Source organism: Mus pahari, chromosome 4 (assembly GCF_900095145.1).
Source record: "Mus pahari chromosome 4, PAHARI_EIJ_v1.1, whole genome shotgun sequence".
NCBI classification, from domain to species: Eukaryota; Metazoa; Chordata; class Mammalia; order Rodentia; family Muridae; genus Mus; species Mus pahari.
Window position 1 is genome coordinate 30,971,435 of NC_034593.1, and position 19,079 is coordinate 30,990,513.

A 19,079-nucleotide genomic window follows, 5' to 3' on the forward strand; every position below is an offset into this window, starting at 1 on the left:
TATTGGAGGTACTTGTGGATGAGTGCGTGTCTCTGTGTTTATGCATGTGTGCACGGTATTGGAGGTACTTGTGGATGAGTGCGTGTCTATGTGTTCATGCATGTGTGCACGGTATCCTCAGAGGCCAGAAGAGTCATTAGAACCCAAGATGCTCTAGTTAAAGTTGTGCATCACCCCATGTCACCGCTGTGTTGAGTAACTCAGATCCTCTGGAAGGCCAACAGTTCTTAACTCTAAGCCATGTCTCCCGCTCATAAACCAAACATTTTAACACAGTATAATTCAAAGGTATATTTAGTACACTCTGAAGAATAATGGTAGAAAAACATTAAATTCTTTGTTTTCCATAATCAAACCATTGTGTTTATGAGAGGGAAAAAAATCCAGAAAAATAGAAGATGTATGCTCAGGATCACCTAGTGAGCTGCTTGGACGGCACTAGCCTGTGTTGTCTTCTCTGGATTTATAGCATCTGATCCAAGGAAACTTTTCTCTCAAGTGAGCTTTTCCGGTCTTTCTGTTCTGTGAACCGAGGGGGGTGGGGTAACCTGAAAAGCAGCTGGGGCAGCTGAGAGTGGTGATGCAGACGCAGCTGTGCCGTCTGGCGGCCACACTGAGACAGTGGCAAGGCCCGGCAGCTGGTCAGCCCAGGAGGCAGCAGCTGAACAGGACTGGAAGAAAGGCAGCACAGAAAAGGGACAGCTGGAGAGCACAGAGAGCGAGACCAGAGATTACAGTCCTGACAACTGGAAAGTTTCAGAATTGTTAAATCTTTGGGGCCAAGGTCTCAGACCCTGGGCCAAGAGCTGTAACATCATTGCTGCAAATCCCAAAAACTAGGTCAGCCTGGAAGCTGCTAGCTCGCCATAGCCAAGAACTGGGGAAATCCCTACTTCCCAAACTCATGCAAGAGCTGTTACAACTTTGTAGGGACAGGTGGATATCTGTTAGTTCCAGTGATACACAATGAGACCCTGCAATTAAAATAAAATTAAAAAACATTAACAAAAAAGGAAAAACAGGAGACCTGGGCACTAAAGGACCAACCACTGTTGCCTCACTCAAGCTGCCAAATACCATCTCTTTATGTGGGTGAACCAGGACACCGGCCAGCAGATGGAGGACACGTCTCTGTCTGTAAAAATAAGCCGGTTTAAAATGAGATATAAGCAATAAACGAGGTTTCAGTCAGTGACGTTACACTTCATTTTTTTTTCCTGTCCTCGGGTCCCATGTGAACCACCCGTCCCAAGCCCTTACAAGGATTCTCCACCGATTCGCGCCACCCTTCCATCTTTCTCTGACAAAAGTCAGCATCCTCTGTAGACTGTCACTGTGGTGAAGTGCCAAGGAATCCCGATACTTAGACTTAGGTCAGCCTGGAAGATGGTAGACATCCAGAGCCAAGAGCTGGGGAAATCTTTGTTTCCTATCCCCAAAGCAAGAATTGTTACGACTTGTAGGGATAGGTCTCTGTTGAGTTCAGTCAGAAATAGAGTAAGATTTTGTGTCAATAAAAAGTAGGAACAGAACTGCGCTGCAGATGCTAATCTCCACTGCGGTGCCCGGCAGGACCAACCCGGGAAATCTTCGCAGATTAGCTACACAGCCCATCCCCGCCCCAGCGGTCCCCGCTCTCTAGCCACGCCCACACCACGCCCCCGAGCCTGCGCCTGGATGACGTCGGTTTTCCGCGCCGGGAAGAAGCCGGTGTGTGGACTTGGTGCGGTCCATCCTCTGCGTGGCCCGCCACTATGAAGGAAACACCGCTCTCCAACTGTGAGCGCCGCTTCCTGCTCCGCGCAATTGAGGAGAAGAAGGTGCGAGGCCTGCGGTGTGGACACGGTGGCGTTGGGTGTAGACTCGGGTTGTCAGTTCGGCCTGTTGTGTGGTCGTGGTGTGGACTCGGGGGCTGCCCAGTGAGGACACTGCCCATTCCCCATGCCTCAGGGCAGTATTTGACCCCGACCAGTTCCTTTGAACCTCAAGCCAACAGTACTCAGTGGCAGGGACGTTGGGAGCCAGGACCACACAGACACGGTTGCCACTCATAAATATGTTAAAGGAATAAATGATGTTTGCTTACAGCGGCTGGATGGCAGACAAACCTATGATTACAGGAACATCAGGATCTCATTCGGAACGGATTATGGATGCTGTATTGTAGAACTGGGAAAAACAAGGTAACAGGATTCAAGTTAGATAATGCAACAGGAGGTGTGAAAATCACAACATACTGAGCAGCTCCTAATTGTGCTGCTATTATTATTATTATTATTATTATTATTATTATTATTCTGATGAGAAATATGTTTCTTTAATGCCAGCCTTTTTTAGGTTTGTGCGCACAGTTTAACTTTCAACCATTAGTACTTTCTGTTATATGAGTATCATTTCCGTGTGACCATTAAAATCATGTAGGCAGCTAACATTGATCACACAGGTTATCTGCATCATGTCTCATTTTCTAGTGTGAGGAGTGTATCGATCATGTCATCAGTAAGCCCCAGTTTCCCTTTTATTCTCAAATGATGTAAGAAATAAGAGATTTCCCTTCTGTCATCCTTTCGTGTATACCAGTATTTTTTATTTCTGCATGAAATCTACTTACACTTAAAAAAAAACTTTACTATTGTGTATGTGCACTATTGTGTGTGTGGAGGCAGGTTGCTGGCCCCAGTCTATATGTAATTTCTGCCTCTTAAGTCAGTCACATTGTGTTTAGGTTTTTGTTGTTGTTGTTTTAGACTTATTCACTTTTTTTTTTTTTTTTTAAATTGAAAAGAAAGAATGTTTAGTTGACGCTTTGCACCTTTATTTTTGCAGAGTCCTTGGACAGGTCTCCTGTGAACTTGTTTCTCCGAAACTCAATCGGGCCACAGAAGGCATCCTCTTTTTTAACCTTGAGCTTTCTCAGATGGCTGCTCCAGCTTTTGAACCTGGCAGGTACCTCACTCTTTGTTAAGTTCCTTTAGCCATAACCTCAGTGAGACACTGTTTTCCTGCTCACAGCCGAAGTTCCTCCCATGAGTTCATTCTTCTTTCCGCAGGCAGTCGGATCTCTTGGTGAAGCTGAACCGACTCTTAGAAAGGTGCCTGCGAAACTCAAAGTGCATAGACACCGAGTCTCTCTGCATCGTCGCTGGTGAAAAGGTGAGGACGATGTCCAGAACTCCTTAGCAATGGATACTGTTGATTCAGACACAATTAAAACAGACTCAGGAGCCTGGGAACCTTGCAGAGGGTTGGGGTTCAGTTACCAGCACTCACACGGCAGTCCACGGCCGCCTGTAACTAGTTCCAGAAGCTCTAACACAGTTTTGGGGGGCAGCAGGCATGAGTGTGGTACATACATACATGTAAGCAAATGTGCATACGTGGAAAATAAATGTGGTTTTTTTTTTTTTTTTTTCAAGACAGGGTTTCTCTGTATAGCCCTGGCTGTCCTGGAACTCACTTTGTAGACCAGGCTAGCCTTGAACTCAGAAATCCACCTGCCTCTGCCTCCCGAGTGCTGGGTTTAAAGGCGTGCGCCACCATGGCCAGCTGTTTTGTTTTTTTTTTTATTTAAAGCATAATTAAGTTTCAAATGTTAGAATGCTTCCATTCATTTACATATTCTCAGTCTTTCAAATGAATCACATAGATACGCTTACTAGTATTTCAAGTGTTTGTTTTAAAATTAACTACATTTTTACTTGATAAACTGGAAGGATTAGATGTATACTTAAAATAAAGATGTGCAGTATTACTTTACCAGTGGCCGTTGGTCATGATCAGTTGGGATTTATTTTTATATTAAATTCACTTTCAGGTTTGGCAGATCCGTGTAGACCTACATTTATTAAATCATGATGGGAATATTATTGATGCTGCTGGCATTGCCGCAATTGTAGCCTTGTGTCACTTCCGAAGACCTGATGTCTCTGTCCAAGGAGAGGAAGTAACACTGGTAAGCTTCCAGGGCTCCAATCAGAATCATTCCTCTGAGTGAATCCTCCGTGTGCCTGCCGACAGGTAGTTCAGAGTGGAGACATGGCAGATAGCATTTAGGTTTCTTCTAGTTTTTGTTCACAAGACAAAAACTGCAAATGGTCAGAAATGCCCTAGAAGTTCAAGTTCTCTCACAGAACTGTCTGTCAATAATAACATGTCCCAGCTTGGTCTCCTGTAATAGAACTGTGGCTCTTTTTTTTGATTGACGACTAGAGGAAAGGGTTGGTCTCTGTGTAGGTCAGCATGAGAGGCCTACAATACCTGAAACGGACTGAGGCTTGCCGGATTTTCATGTTTCTTCAGACCCTTTGTTCATGAGAAATGCCTGGAGGCTTGTTAACAGCACTCCACTAGGCTCTGCTTAGGGAGGAGGATAGGGGCAGGGCCGTAGAACTTCCATGGCTAACTCAGAGTGCCCACGTGGGCATCAAGGGCTCCTTAAAAAGGCTATTGGAATGAAGCTGTGGGATAGATGAGACATGAGATGGATGTTTTATCATCATAAACATTAAATAGGAGCAGTTGTCAGAGTCACACAGGTAACTATAAAGGACATTATTTAGCTACTCACTATTAAGAATTTCATATCTTTGCGTTTCCTATTTTTCCCATTTGCTGACTTTAAGACTTTGGCCTTTCTTCTGAAACAGTATACCCCTGAAGAGCGTGATCCCGTGCCATTGAGCATCCACCATATGCCCATTTGTGTCAGTTTTGCTTTCTTTCAGCAAGGGTAAGTGTTACTTTGCCATGGGTTGAAAATGTAAGTGTACCTAGCAATTGGATTGGGTTCTGTAGCTCAGCTCTCTATATCTGAGTAGCTGACTATGAACTTCCGATCCTTCAGCCTTTACTTCCCAAGTGGTGGGATTACAGAGGTGCCACTGTGCCTGGATATACAGTGCTGGAGACTGGACTCTGGGCTTTGTATATGGTGTGGAACACTCTGCTAGCTGAGCTATGTCAGCTCCAAGCTAAGAACCTTATTGCTCTGTTCAGATATGTTCTGCTGCCCTTAACACTAGACCATCTACTGGTTTCTTCCTGTCTTTGTAAAGTTTTTCTTAATAGAACTGGCTAATTCAGCTGTGATGAGTGTACCTCCATCGTTTTCTCTGCTCACAGCATACTTAGAAAGTAAGACTTTCATGTGGCATGGTCGCATCTACCCTTCCTTGAGCTAGAGAAAGGCCTTGAGGATTATATGTGAGCTCTATTGAGATTGTGCATGGGATAAGGGTGACTATGGAATAAGTAGTTCGAGGAGCCCATTGTAAGGGGGAATGGATGACAAACCAGAAAACTTGCTTCCTTCAACTGTCTAGCCTTTTCTTCACAGTTCCTGTTAAACTCTCACAGTATGAAGTGGAGAGGCAGAGGCTTATACATCCATGTACTGTGCTTCTAAGTGAAACATGACTCCTGGATCTTCCAGAAAGGAGAGACTTTCATGCATAAGAACTAGAGACAAGATTTCAGCTGTTAGGCACTGTAGGTGTTCTCTATCAGGAAAAGGACACTGCAGAGGCAGGCAGACTCTAGAACTTAGAGGGCAGGACCTCAGTGCCACTTTAAAATGAACCAAACTAATGTTATCTAAGTCTTTATCTGAACTTAATGTGACTTCACTCACTGTAATGGCCAGAGAGACATAGGTTCCATGTAACTGAAGTTACTGAGTTGAAGTGACTCAAATTCTTCAGTATTGACTTTGAATGCTAACTAAAAATAAGACATATCCATTCTCCTAGAAATAGCACGCTGCTTCAGGTACGTTAAGGATCATTTACATTTGTTTCAGAACATATTTACTGGTGGACCCCAATGAACGTGAAGAACGCGTAATGGATGGCTTGCTGGTGATTGCCATGAATAAGCATCGAGAGATTTGTACTATTCAGTCTAGCGGTGGGGTAATGCTGCTCAAAGACCAGGTTAGTGCTTTGACTACTTTCCCTGTAACAGCTCTCTTTTTAGAACTTTCATTGTTGTTTTGTTTTTAAAATTATCTTTTTAAAGTACATTTTATTTATTTATTCATTTTTTAAAATTCATATTATGTCCAGATCACAGCCTTTTTCTCCTCCCAGTCTTACCCCCACAAATCCCTCTCACTTTCTCCCTAGGGAAGGGGAGCCCTTGTTGGGTACCACCCTACCCCGTGGGATCTAGTGCTAGCAGGACTAGGCACATTGTCTCCCACTGAGACAAAACCAGGCAGTCCATGTCAGGGCATCACGCCCAGTGGCAGAGAACAGACCGAGACAGCCCCCATTCCACTTGTTAGGGGAACCACAGAACAATAAGCTGCACATTTGCTACAAACGTGTAGGGGCTTAGGTCTAGCTCATGCATGTTCCTTGGTGTCTTAGGGTTTTACTGCTGTGAGCAGACACAGTGACCAAGGCAAGTCTGATAAAGGACAACATTTAATTGGGGTTGGCTTACAGGTTCAGAGATTCAGTCCATTATCATCAAGGTGGGTGCATGGCAGCATCTGGGCAGGCATGGTGCAGGCAGAGCTGAGGGTTCTACATCTTCATCTGAAGGCTGCTAGTGGAAAACTGACTTTAGCCCACACCCATGGTGACACACCCACTCCAACAAGGCCACACCTTCTAATAGTGCCACTCCCTGGGCGGAACATATACACATCATCCCATCTGATTAGTGGCCAGGCTCTGTGAACCCCCATGGTCCCAAGTTAGTTGGCTTTGGCTTTTCCTGGGGTGTCCTTTGCCTTCCATCTTGCTTACTTCTATCCACCACTTCTCCACAAGTCTCTCTGGGCTCTGCCTGATGTTTGGCGGTGGGTCTGCTGCTGGATGATGCCTCTCAGGACACAGATATGCTAGGTTCCTGTGTGCTAAAAGCATCTTTTAACCAAAAGCCACAGGGTACTTTAGATGACTATGTCTAGTGATCTTAGCATCTGCCTTCGGTACAGTCACTACATGGCCATGTAATGTCAAAGTGGCCATGAGGCATCCTTTCTTTCCTTGCCTCTCCCTGCCCTTGTCCTTTTAGGACAGTGGTTTTCAACCTTCTTAATGTTGCCTCATATTGTGGTGACCTGGCCAAAAAATTATTTCATTGTTACTTCATAACTGATTTTGTTGTTGTTATGAATTGTAATGTAAATATGTGATATGCAGGATATCTGATACGTCACACACACAGGCACACGCGCGCGCACACACACACACACAGACACACACACCAGAGAAGTTGCAACTCCCAGGTTTAGAACTGCTGCTCTGGGCTGGTGAGATGGCTCAGCAGGTAAGAGCACTGACTGCTCTTCTGAAGGTCCTGAGTTCAAATCCCAGTAACCACATGGTGGCTCACAACCATCCATAATGAGATCTGTCACCCTCTTCTGGAGTGTTAAAAGACAGCTACAGTGTACTTACATATAATAAATAAATAAAGGCCGGGCGTGGTGGCGCCTGCCTTTAATCCCAGCACTTGGGAGGCAGAGGCAGGCAGATTTCTGAGTTCGAGGCCAGCCTGGTCTACAAAGTGAGTTCCAGGACAGCCAGGGCTACACAGAGAAACCCTGTCTTGAAAAACCAAAAAAAAAAAAAAAAAAAAAAAAAAGAACTGCTGCTCTACGGTCTGGCAAGGGACCCAGGCAAGTGAACAAAGATTCATATTACTATTTTTAAGCATTATATAGAAATTAAGAGAAGAAATAAATTTTATTTTCGAATTTGGATAAAACCAGCAGTAATACTCAAACCTAGCCACATATCAGGATCACATGGAGGATATTAGAAAATAGAGTGCCATGTTACATCTATTATAAATATTAAATGCAAGGGAGAGGCATTAAGTCATATTATAACTGGTTTATAGCTTTTGAACAAATGACTTGTCTCTGGGCTCATTGTATCTGTATATTAGGAAATTATTTTATTATTGGCACTATAGAAGCAACTGAAGTGTTTGTGTGTGAGGGTCTGGATACAAAGTGCTCAGTGAATGTCATTTCCATTATTGTCACCAGCACCATTGGTACTAGGATTGCAACCACTATTGATTCCTGTGGATTATTGTCACAGAAAGGATGTCTATTCCTGAGCACATTTTATCTGTGATCTCTGTAATTTGTATATTTTGACTTAATTGTATTTACTGTGCCTTAATTTGGTATTTGGAAAAGAAATGCTTAACATTAAAGGTAGAAAATTGATGTCATGGTTTTGGGTTCATTAAAAAAAGCTGTTTGATTTGTTGTCTGTAACAGCCTGTGTTTATGAACAGGTTTTCAGATGCAGTAAAATAGCTGGTGTGAAAGTAGCAGAAATCACAGAGCTAATACAGAAAGCTTTGGAAAATGACCAGAGAGTCAGGTAAGTATCATTTTTCAAAACTATATGCTCTTTAAATTCATGTTTTATAAGATTTTCTTATCCAAGGGCAGCCATATAATTTCATGCTTGCTCTTCCGTTAATCTCAGTTGTACATACTAGTGTTTAGTTGAGACTTTATTCTTAAAAGTTACAGAAGTGTCTTCTTTAAAAGTTAATTTGTTCTTCTGAAAGAAGAATCTAATAAATTAATAGAACAAACATGCTGGTTTGCTACTCAACTTCCTGTTACTTTATAATAAGCAACTTCAGTGTTCTTGTTCTGTGGGAGTTGTGCCTTCTGCTACAGCTGACTTGAGAACTAGAGAATATACTTCAAGTACTTCATGTAGCAGAGTTTCAAAAAATAATTATGATGACTTTTAGTCTTGATAACTGTGGTAGTATTCTAGTTTGATTCCTGTTGCTGTGATAAAACACTGACCAGAAGCACCGTAGGGGAGGAAAAGATTGATTTGGCTTACATTTCCAGTTCCCAGTCTGCTGGTGGTGAGGAACCTGGAGTTAGGCCTCCTCACTACCCGTGTAACATTCTCTCCTAGTCAGGGAACTCACCCAGAGCCAAGGAGCTACAGCAGACCCAGAGGAGTGCTGATTGTCGGCTTATAGGCTCATGCTTACCTACATTTCCTAGACAGCCCAAGACCACCTGTTCAGGGAATGGTGCCCCTCACTGCAGGTTGAGCCCTCTTCCATAATCAACAGTCAGGATACTCTCTCACTGATAGTTTTTGGTCTGATCAAGGCCTCCCTTCTCAAGTGACTCTAGGTTGTGTCAAGTTTAGTTAAAGCTATCAAAAGTCTAGTAATGGGGGGCTGAAGAAATGGCTCAGCGGTTAAGAGCACTGACTGCTCTTCCAGAGGTCCTGAGTTCAATTCCCAGCAACTACATGGTGGCTCACAACTATCTGTAATGAGGTCTGACACCTTCTTCTGTTGTGCCTGATACAACTACAGTATACTCATATAAAGAAAATAAATAAATAAATCTTTAAGGAAAAGAAAAATGTCTAGTAATGAAGCAAGTCTTATTTACCTGCCAAGGACAAAATGTTAATATTTTTCTTTCATCTTTTTATCTTCAAAACAACCACTACCAAAAACCCATCTACAGGAAAGAAGGTGGAAAATTTGGCTTTGCAGAGTCTATAGCAAATCAAAGAATCACAGCATTTAAAATGGAGAAGGCCCCTATTGATACCTCCAACATAGAGGAGAAAGCAGAAGAAATTATTGCTGAAGCCGAACCTCCTCCAGAAGTGTATCTTTATTGGGGGGTTTTTACAGTAATAAGATGCATAATTTTTTTGTTTTGTTTTTAAGGCTAGAGTGTACATATTGAAATTTACAGGAGATCTCTTCTTGGTAGCTCATTAAATAGCAGTGTTTTGGATATTCAGGTTTTTTGTTTGTTTTTGTTTTTTGAGACAGGGTTTCTCTGTGTAGCCCTGGCTGTCCTGGAACTCACTTTGTAGACCAGGCTGTCCTCGAACTCAGAAATCTGCCTGCCTCTGCCTCCCAAGTGCTGGGATTAAAGGTGTGCGTCTTCAGTTTTCTTAACTTGTTAAAGTGTTTCTCAACCTGTGCTGTGGACTCCTGGAACTGCCCAGATTGGAGACGGAATAGAAAACTGGGGTGACCTTGAAGATTCTGAGAAGGAAGAGGAGGAGGAAGGTGGCATTGATGAAGCTGTCATTCTTGATGATACAAAGATGGACACTGGAGAAGTTTCTGATATTGGGAGCCAAGGTGGGTGATGCTTTTAATGTGTACAGAGACAGCTACAATTGAGATATTCAAACTATAGTTAAATTTTGTATGGAGATTATAGATAATACATAGGGATATTTCTTGTTTTAGAAGGCTAAATATTTTGGCATTTAAACTAAATTTTAATTAAACGATTGAATAGAAATATTAATACCAGTTCTAAAAGAATGTTTTTATTTTTGTAAACTGGTAGTATGCTTTGGCATACTAGTGATACTTTTAATTGAACAATTTTTAAAAATTACATGTAGCCAGGTGGGGTGGCNTACACCTTTAATCCCAGCACTGTGGAGGCATAGGCAGGAAAAATTTCTACATAGGGAGTTTCAGGCAGCAGGATTAGAGATCCTGTCTCAAAAACAAACAAAAATATATCCATGAGCAGTTAAAGATTTTTCTTAAAGATTTCCTTCCTGCCAACAGCCTTGTTTAGTTTGATTCAAATATAAAAAAGCTCATGACATGGGCCAGAGACATGGCTCAGCTCTGGAGACACTTGATGCTCAATCATGATAATCAGAGTGTGAATCCAGTAATGGATCCTCTGTAATTCTAGCTCCAAGGAACCGGATACATCGTCTGGCTTCTGTGGATGCCAGCACACACACACACTTACAGAGACACTGCTCAGTAGAACTTTCTGTGGTAAGAAACGTTATGTACATTGGCTAGGGTAACAGCTTCACCTATTGAACTTTTTTTTTTTTTAATTTGTTAGTATACTTAAGTACATGTAGGTGACTTTAGATGCACCAGAGGAGGGCGTCAGATCTCATTATGAGTGGTTGTCAGCCATCATGATCATGTGGTTGCTGGGATTTGAACTCAGGACCTTCAGAAGAGCAATCGGTGTTCTTACGTACTGAGCCATCTCACCAGACTGCTATTGAACATTTTTAAATGTGGCTTGTCTGAGTTAGTATGGTCACATTGGTATATTAGAACATGGGAAACTTTATAAGTCCTCAGAAAGGTCTTATGTATATGTATATGAGTGTGCCAGGGCATGCATAGGGAGTTCAGAGAAAATTGCTGGAGTCCCAGGAAGTTGTGAGCAGCCCAGTATAGATGCCAGGAACCGAACTCTGGTTCTCTTGTGGGTACATGTATGAAATGAGTGCCTTGAAGGCTAGAGTCAGGCATCAGATCTGGAGTTGCAGGCAATTGTGAGCTGCCCCATGTGAGTGCTATTCCCTGAACTCATAGCATATGCAACTGTTAAAAGAAGGGAATTGCTGCTTACAAAGCTTTTTGGTGAGATTGTTTTGGCAGGGGAACAATGTTGGTTTAAGCAGGTAAATGGGTAAGTTAAAGATCCTAATTAATTAGGACTACTAAATGCTGCATGGAGAATCATCCAGTTGGTTTAATCGTCAGTAATGCTATTTCATGTCTTCTTACTATTATGGTGCTCGTATCTCTTTGCACATGTATATCTCTTTTCATAGAGGCTTTTGTTTGTGGTTTTAAGAACCCTGAGCAATGAAAGTGGACCTAAAATAAGTAGGACGGTGGAGAAGGTAGAGCTTTCCTAAAACATGTGAACAAATAAAGGTGAGACAATACACAGGCAGCCAAATGGGCAAAGGGTTAATTTGCATGCTTTATTTACACACATATATAATTACTGTTCAAGAGAAAAATGGGCAAACAAAGCAGTTCTCTACATTTTTCATGGGCAGCCCTGGTAACAAGAATTAGAGCATTCTGGCCTACATGTCCTCTGGGAAAAAAGGAAAAAAAAGTTTATAGAAAACATTAATTTTTACAAATTTTCAGAGATTGGAAAGAGTGTCAGCCTCCAGGCAGTAGAGCTTGGGAGCTCCCTTAGCATGGAGAGGGGCTCATTAGGACCTCTGACGTGCTTAAGCAGTAAACTCCTTTTTTGGGATTTTCTAAAGGTGCCCCTATAGTGCTATCAGATAGTGAAGAAGAAGAAATGATCATTTTGGAGCCAGAGAAGAACCCAAAGAAAATAAGGTAACAAATTTCTGGCCTCTTTCAAATATACATTAAAAGCTGGTTCTATAAAATGGGGCACCTTCCAAGAGTCCCAGTCCAGGACAGATGGGATACAGTGAGCTTTTATATTACTTCATTCACAGAGCTCAGACCAGTGCAGACCAGAAGGCACCAGGTAAAGGCCAAGGGAAAAGGAGGAAGAAGAGACCCGCTCACTAAGCTAACAGCTCTGGGCAGTTCTTACAAGCCCGACTTCTTGATAAACTGCGTTGTCTTTAATAAAACTTTGAATAAACTTTCTGGAAAACTTTTCTGTTGCACAAGCTTCCCAATTCATGTAAGACCTTATTTGTAAAAGCTGATAAATAAAATATCTACTTTTGGTTATTTATGAACAATTCAGCAGTTTGGTTTGGTTGCTTAGAATAATCAAAATCAGTGCCAGAATTTTTTCCCTGAAATATTTTAGTTTTATAAAAATCTTTTTCCTACTCCCCACTGTACAATAAAACAAATTAGCTTCTAAAATGACATCATTCATATTTTTAACCTCAAATTAACTTTGACTTGCGAAGATTTCCAAATCAGTTTATTCTTAATAGTCGGCAGCACCAATGTTAACAAACCAATTAAAATTATCCAAATAGACACATGTACAAAAGATAGACAGATTAAAACCATTTTAAAAGCAATGGATACCATAATTTGTCTGTGGCTATACCATCTACATTCAGAAATGATTGTGAAATTAAAACCCGATATAAAAACTGTACAACATGAATTCTGAGCGACTTCCATTTCAAGGCCGGCAGTCTTTCACTCACACATTTAGTGTCTCTGGTGGGTTGAGAAGAGAAACACTGTGATATCTGTTGAGCAGAGGAAAAAAAAAAATCTTTTAGTCAACATTCATTGGGAGATTACATAACAATTCATGTACCCTAAGACTGGAGAAATGCTACTTTTACTTGATTAGACTAATGAATTTAAAAACATTTGGTACTTAGAACACATATATCTGTCCCCCTCCCCATCTCTTACCAGAAGCCAAGGCACAAACGCTCCCTAATACATGACTTAAGAGCCTACTGAGGCAGCTGGGGCAGCTGGCTGTATTCTTTAACAAGTGAAGAATAGGATTCTTACTTTGAATGCTTGTACTTTTCCCGTATTGACTGTTGGGCATGCTGTGGGGCTTTGAGGTAGGTCTGGTGAAGGTCCACAAGGCAAGGCTTAAGACTTTCCAGGGTATATCCAGTCTGTTGTACCAATGACTCAGGCTACAGAGAAGAGACAACCATTGAGTTTTTAGTAACAGCACAGGGCACTGACCACAAGCTCACAGCTGATCTAAATATTGGCACTAATCTTTGACAGGATGTTTTGTTATTTCTAAATGTTGCTTCCCCCCATCCCAAATTCTTCACTCAGGGTGCCCCCCAACCCCATTTTAGCTCACTCACTCCATCTTTTATTTTGATCGTTTACTTCCCCTGCTAGCAGCAGGTGGATGGCTCAGATTCTTGAAGCAGAGCTTTCAATGCACTTTTATAGCTAAGCTTTCAGCCCAAATCCACACAGCACCAGTACTTGAGAAGGCAACTGTTAACACATACCCAGCTTTGTCCTGTGACTGTGTAGAGCGCTAAGTGAAAGGCAGCTCCAGCAATAACTGAAGGCAAATACTTGAGGTATGGGTCAGCATCTATCAAACTCAATTCTCCCAAAAACTGAAATGAAAAACAAAACCCAAAATTGTATAATCACACATAAGACTCAGATTTTGAATCCTTGCTTCCTGACCAGTTTCTGTTGTCTTGGATACTCACTGGTTCTGTATCAGCCCTGGGAAAATTATTTCAATGTTTTGCTCTATTCTCGGCTTACATTTCTCTCCCCTAATATACTAGGTTCTCTTTAAGTCACTAGTTAGTGCTTTTCCAGCATGGTCACCTTTGGGTATTCATTGGGAAATCCTCTCCTGAACCTCTCAGCCCCTATCCATGGACACTAGATACTTAAGTCTCTTACATATAAAAGATATATGCCATTTTCATAAGTTAATGGCATATACATAGAATATCACTAAATTACTTGTAATACAAAATAGACAATACACATGATTGGTGTGTGCTTATCCAGTACATGGGCAGCTATGTTTAATGCCTGTTCATTATACCATAAGTGCAGAGCCCAGATATAGAGGGCCATAGCATTTTCAGTATATTGGAGCATTAACTGTCTGAAAAGACTATCTCTTAAGCAGTGTTATATGAAGAAACCAGTGCTTGCCCCTTAATTGCAACCTAAAAACAACCCCCAAACTGGACTTACCATTGCTAAGCTTTCAACCTTACAGTTTGCAGGCTGCAGGTGCAGGAAGTACTGGGTAAGGAACTGATTTACTGTTGGTGCAGCCAAGTCAAAAGCAAGGACTTTCAATACTAGGTGCTCCATTCTCAGAACCTGCTTCTTGGAATAGGTATCGTCTGTAATATACACAAACTCTGCTACTTCTGGGGGGTATATTTCTTCAAACTTCCTATAACAAAAGCAGTTGTGAGTGAGTTTATTCATAAGGTCTTGTCTTTATCCAAAACGCATAGACTCCACTCACTTTCATCAACAACATCCCACTGACAGCTGACATCTCTAGCTGAGAAGGTTAAAACCAATTTAAAGGTCCAAGTCACCAAGGGACTTCTGATTTGTCTCCTGCATACAATATTTCCTGACGGAAGGAAGATATTGCTTATACTCCAGAAAGCACTTTATTGTAGAAGAGCCACACTTTCAAACTCTTAATCTAGTGTGATAAAATGTGGTTGGTCTATGCTCATTCAAGGCATGTGAAATCCAGATCTAGAGAAAGCTTTATATTTTAGATTAGAAAATAAATGTCGCCAGGCATGGTGGCGCACGCCTTTAAACCCAGCACTCGGGAGGCAGAGGCAGGTGGATTTCTGAGATTTCTGAGGCCAGCCTGGTCTACAAAGTGAGTTCCAGGACAGCCAGGGCTATACAGAGAAACCCTGTCTCGAAAAACCAAAAAAAAAAAAAAATTAGAAAATAAATGCCATTCTCTGTTCAGAATCCCACAGCCATTCCTAAAACTGAGGGTTGAAAAGATGGCACAATGGCTAGAGTACTGGCTGGGACCCAGGCTCAATTCTCAGTACCCACATGGTGCTCCTAACAGTATATAACACGAAGCTTAGGGGACCCAATACCCTCTTCTGCCTCAGCAGGGACCACACATGTGCTACAGATATACATGTAGGCAAAACATCCGATAAAATATAAATGGGGGGTAGGAGTAGTGATGACTTTGAACCAGATTAGGTGGACTTACGAAGCTAGCAGCATAGCAGCAGTGCCCACAAGCTGCAGCTTCCCTCTTAACACAGACATGGAGGAGAGGAATCTATCAATGTAGTTCACAGCCAAATGCAGGGTCTCATTCTGTAGTTTATATTCTTCTCCCACTTCAACCAGCCAGTCCACAAGGATAGCCCGCATGCTGTTAGTGATATCCGGCTGCCTCTTCATGTAACCCACTTTAGGTTTACATTTAACCTGAAGGGGAAAAAAAAAAAAAAAAAATCAGTGTTAATTAGGTTACTAGGTTACTTCATCATTCACAAAGATGCATACACTATAATCTGAAGTTCAGAGTAACTTGCTAGTAGTTAGCGGGCGTCAGCATTACCTTCTCTGCTTCACTTAGCCATTTTTTAATGAACAGAGCCTTACCTCCATTTCCCTAAGGTACGTGTGAACATCATCTTGATAGTCAGGTACTTCATTAACATTCACTGGCTTTTCGTCTTCTAAGACAATAGACATATCCATAGCATGTGGTGATTCTGTGTGTATGATATTAAAACCAAAGTATTTATCTCTTCCAATTAAAAAGACCCTAATGGCAAAGCAACATAGAATATCTTATTCTAAAAAAAAAAAAATAAGAATATCTTATGTCTTAGGACTTTCTGTCAAAGCTCTAGGATAACCTTAGGTCCAAAAAGGAAATAAATGTACATATGTACACCAATAGGCTTCTAAGAGGACTGAGAATAACTTTAAAGTATCATCCTCCAGAGATGAGTAGATGATACAATGGTTCTTTTAGGACAAGTACTTAACAACAAAGTTTTAAATAATTATTTTTGTCTTAAGAGAGATTGCAGATCCCACTGGTTGACATAGTCAAATCATAATGAGGGAGTAATTAGAATCAGGTAAATGGCATGATTAACAAATGTTAGTAAAGATGTCAAGTTTGTCACATCATGTTCAAACACTAATATGTAAGGGACTTAATGTTTGTTAAAATAGGGTCTCATTCTATAGGCCAAACTGGCCTGAAATGGACTCTGTAGACTAGGCTGGCAGTCTTGCCTCAGCCTCCTGAGTGCTGTTTATAGGCTTTAATATACTCAGCTCTAGTTTTTACCATTTCAGTTATCTTGAGATGGGGGAATCTGTGTAATATAAACTGTCTCCATACCCTCCTTCCTCATAAGCAGAACTAAGTAAACTAAAGCAGCTAGGATTAAATGGCTTGGTGCAGCGCCTGCTACACATGCCTGAATGAAGATATGGCTTGCATTCCCAGCACCACACAGAAGCATTATCTGTAACCCTAGGGAGTGGGAGAGGAAGGGGTTGAAAATAGTCCTCTCCCTGTGGCTTGATGGCCAGGCCGCCTAGCCAAACCCGTGAGCTCCAATGAAACCGTTCATCAAGAAATGAGATGGAAGAGTGGTTGAAGATACCCCAAAGTCAAGTACTCCTCTAGCCTCTACATATACCAGCACAGGCAAGCACACCCCTTCTGCTGACACAACACAGCACAAGGTAGAGTGTGACAGATACCAAGAAGTGAGGTCACAGCAACTGCAGAGCTGACCACAGTAGCTATTTTGCCTTCCATGTGTCCGACCTGGAATCCGATAAACATCCAAGTTAGTTTTAAAGGAACGGCAGATATCATGATGCTTACAACTGTAGTCTCGAGGAACACTCTCAGGACTGGCACGGAGAAGTGATCTCACTGAACTGAAATCTGTTCTACCAGCCAAACATTTATAAAGTCAGATTAAGATAGATATTTACAATCTAATTAAAGTTGATGTTGGTTTGCAGTGCCTTCCTGCCAGTTAAAGATTTGAGTCCTTTTATAGGTCAGTACTAGTCGTGAGATCAGATATCCTTTTTAAGTCCATTGCAGTAATCTTAACTCACTGTGTTATGATCAGGAAAGACATAATCTTAAAACTCAAAATAATATCACTAACCCAATCAAGTAACTCTATTTCTTTGCTTGATAAAAATCTTTAGAATGAACCAAGCATGGCATGGTGCCACAGGCCTGTAATCTAGAATTTGAGAGGCTGAGGCAAGATGATTTGAGTTCAAGATTAGTTTGAGCTACAGGTTAAGATCCTGTCTCAAAAATAACAGGCACAGGCTTGGTGGTGGTGGCACATGCCTTTAATTCCAGCACCTGGGAGGCAGAGGTAGGTGGATCTCTTAGTTCAAGGCCAGCCTAGCCTACAGAGTTTCAGGACAGTCAAGGATACTCAAGAAACTCAGGGGGAATAAAAAGACAGAAAGGAGGGAAAGACTGGTTAAAAAAAAAAAAAAAAAAAGCAACCTTACCAAAACTACCATCCATTGGATAGTCAAGAGGTGTCAGTGGTTTTCTTGCTCCAGGTAAAGAGACAGCTGCATTAAAAGCCAGGGCATCGTCACACTCGGTTTCTTTAAGCTCAGCTGGCCTCTTCTGAGTCTCTTCTGCTTTGTCCACATGAATGGTGAAGGCAGGCTGTTTACTGACTGCTTTCCATGAAGGGGCAGCGGTGACATGCTCATCGTTTATAGGAAGGTCCTTAAGAGGTGCAACCTAAAGAGGAGGAATCTTTTTTTAATACAACTTTGCTTCTTGCCCTGTGGGCATCAGCTTTTATTTCCAAATACTCTAAGAAAGATACAAGTTCATGAGGCAAAGCCCAGGTAAGGTGTGTAAACCGATTTGTCACAGCCATTTTTTACAAAGGCTATAAATAGAACGGACTGGAATTCCAAACCAATCAAAGACTTAAAGTTAGGGCAAAGAACTGATTCACAACTTTAGCCCCAGGGTGGAGCAAAACAGCAAGTCTGGCTAAAATGGCGGAATTTACCAAGCAGAATACTTGCTTTACGTCCTTCCCTTTAGGAGTAATCTGTGAAGCAGATGGTGAGGGGGAAGGGATCTACATCTTAATGCAATGCCTGGCTTTAAAAGTGGAGGGAAAGGTACACAGCTGCGGGAAGTCGACACGCGAGTGGCAACGCTAGGTATGACCCGGGGCACTTTTTGGAACACGGCGCCACTAATGCTGAAGGGCGGTCAGCGGTAGGCAGAGCTCGAGGGACTATTTGGTACTAGAAACGTCCGGACTGCGAAGACTGCAGCCCGACTCCCCCTGGAATGCTCAGCGTGCTTTCCGGCCCCCTGGGCTGCTAAACCCAGGACAGCTCCCGCCCGGCCCTCCTCCAGACCCCCGCGCCCTTTTACCCGTCGAGTCTTGAGCCTCTGCTGCGGCGCGGGTCCCCGCACGTTCCCGTCCTTCAGCACCGCCTGCGCCCGCGGCTGCTGGGCTGGCGCCAGTTTTTCGGGGTTGACATTCTCTTGGTCTTCCTGATGCAGCGAGAGCAGGGCTGAGCCCGCATCGCGACCCGACTGTCTCGAGGTGCCCGGCATCGCGGCTCCGGTCGGGATCCCTCGGCGGCAGAGCGTGCACGGCGCCCGCCGCTCCCGAGCAGCACGGGACCCTGGCGGCCGACCCGCGGAGCAGAGGCTGCAGGCGGGAGGAACGCTGAGCCCAGGAGCCGCGAGCTGCGCGCCGCCCGCCGGCTGCTGCCCTTGTAGTTCAAGTAGCGCGCGACTATTGAAATAGACCAATGAGGGCGGCTGGAGCTCGTGACGT

General features: G+C 42.7%; 2 protein-coding genes across 2 annotated transcripts; one reads left to right on the forward strand and one right to left on the reverse strand.

Moving 5' to 3' along the window:
* The first annotated feature begins 1,705 nt into the window (after nt 1-1,705).
* Nucleotides 1,706-12,493, forward strand: Exosc9 (exosome component 9). The gene is made up of 12 exons (XM_021196178.2): nt 1,706-1,820; nt 2,089-2,183; nt 2,827-2,946; nt 3,051-3,153; nt 3,815-3,952; nt 4,647-4,729; nt 5,798-5,930; nt 8,263-8,351; nt 9,485-9,631; nt 9,941-10,119; nt 12,042-12,120; nt 12,246-12,493. Exons 1-12 carry the CDS (start codon nt 1,755-1,757, stop codon nt 12,319-12,321), a joined length of 1,308 nt encoding a protein of 435 aa, XP_021051837.1. The 5' UTR covers nt 1,706-1,754; the 3' UTR covers nt 12,322-12,493.
* Nucleotides 12,494-12,674: 181 nt separating this feature from the next.
* Nucleotides 12,675-18,860, reverse strand: Ccna2 (cyclin A2). The gene is made up of 8 exons (XM_021195952.2): nt 18,668-18,860; nt 17,767-18,010; nt 15,856-15,968; nt 15,455-15,678; nt 14,437-14,644; nt 13,719-13,832; nt 13,249-13,382; nt 12,675-12,971 (listed from the first exon to the last, which is right to left on the reverse strand). The coding sequence occupies exons 1-8, from the start codon at nt 18,851-18,853 to the stop codon at nt 12,923-12,925; spliced, it is 1,272 nt and encodes a 423-aa protein (XP_021051611.1). The 5' UTR covers nt 18,854-18,860; the 3' UTR covers nt 12,675-12,922.
* Between the last annotated feature and the right edge of the window lie 219 nt (nt 18,861-19,079).

Excerpts from the sequence above, each read along its gene's own strand:
- Exosc9 (XM_021196178.2), top strand. The coding sequence starts at position 1,755 with ATGAAGGAAACACCGCTCTCCAACTGTGAGCGCCGCTTCCTGCTCCGC. Across the intron at positions 3,953-4,646 it reads AAGGAGAGGAAGTAACACTG|TATACCCCTGAAGAGCGTGA; the intron begins GTAAGCTTCCAG and ends CTTCTGAAACAG. Across the intron at positions 4,730-5,797 it reads TTTGCTTTCTTTCAGCAAGG|AACATATTTACTGGTGGACC; the intron begins GTAAGTGTTACT and ends CATTTGTTTCAG.
- Ccna2 (XM_021195952.2), bottom strand. The coding sequence starts at position 18,853 with ATGCCGGGCACCTCGAGACAGTCGGGTCGCGATGCGGGCTCAGCCCTG. Across the intron at positions 18,011-18,667 it reads AGAGGCTCAAGACTCGACGG|GTTGCACCTCTTAAGGACCT; the intron begins GTAAAAGGGCGC and ends CCTCCTCTTTAG. Across the intron at positions 13,833-14,436 it reads AGGTTGAAAGCTTAGCAATG|TTTTTGGGAGAATTGAGTTT; the intron begins GTAAGTCCAGTT and ends TTTTCATTTCAG.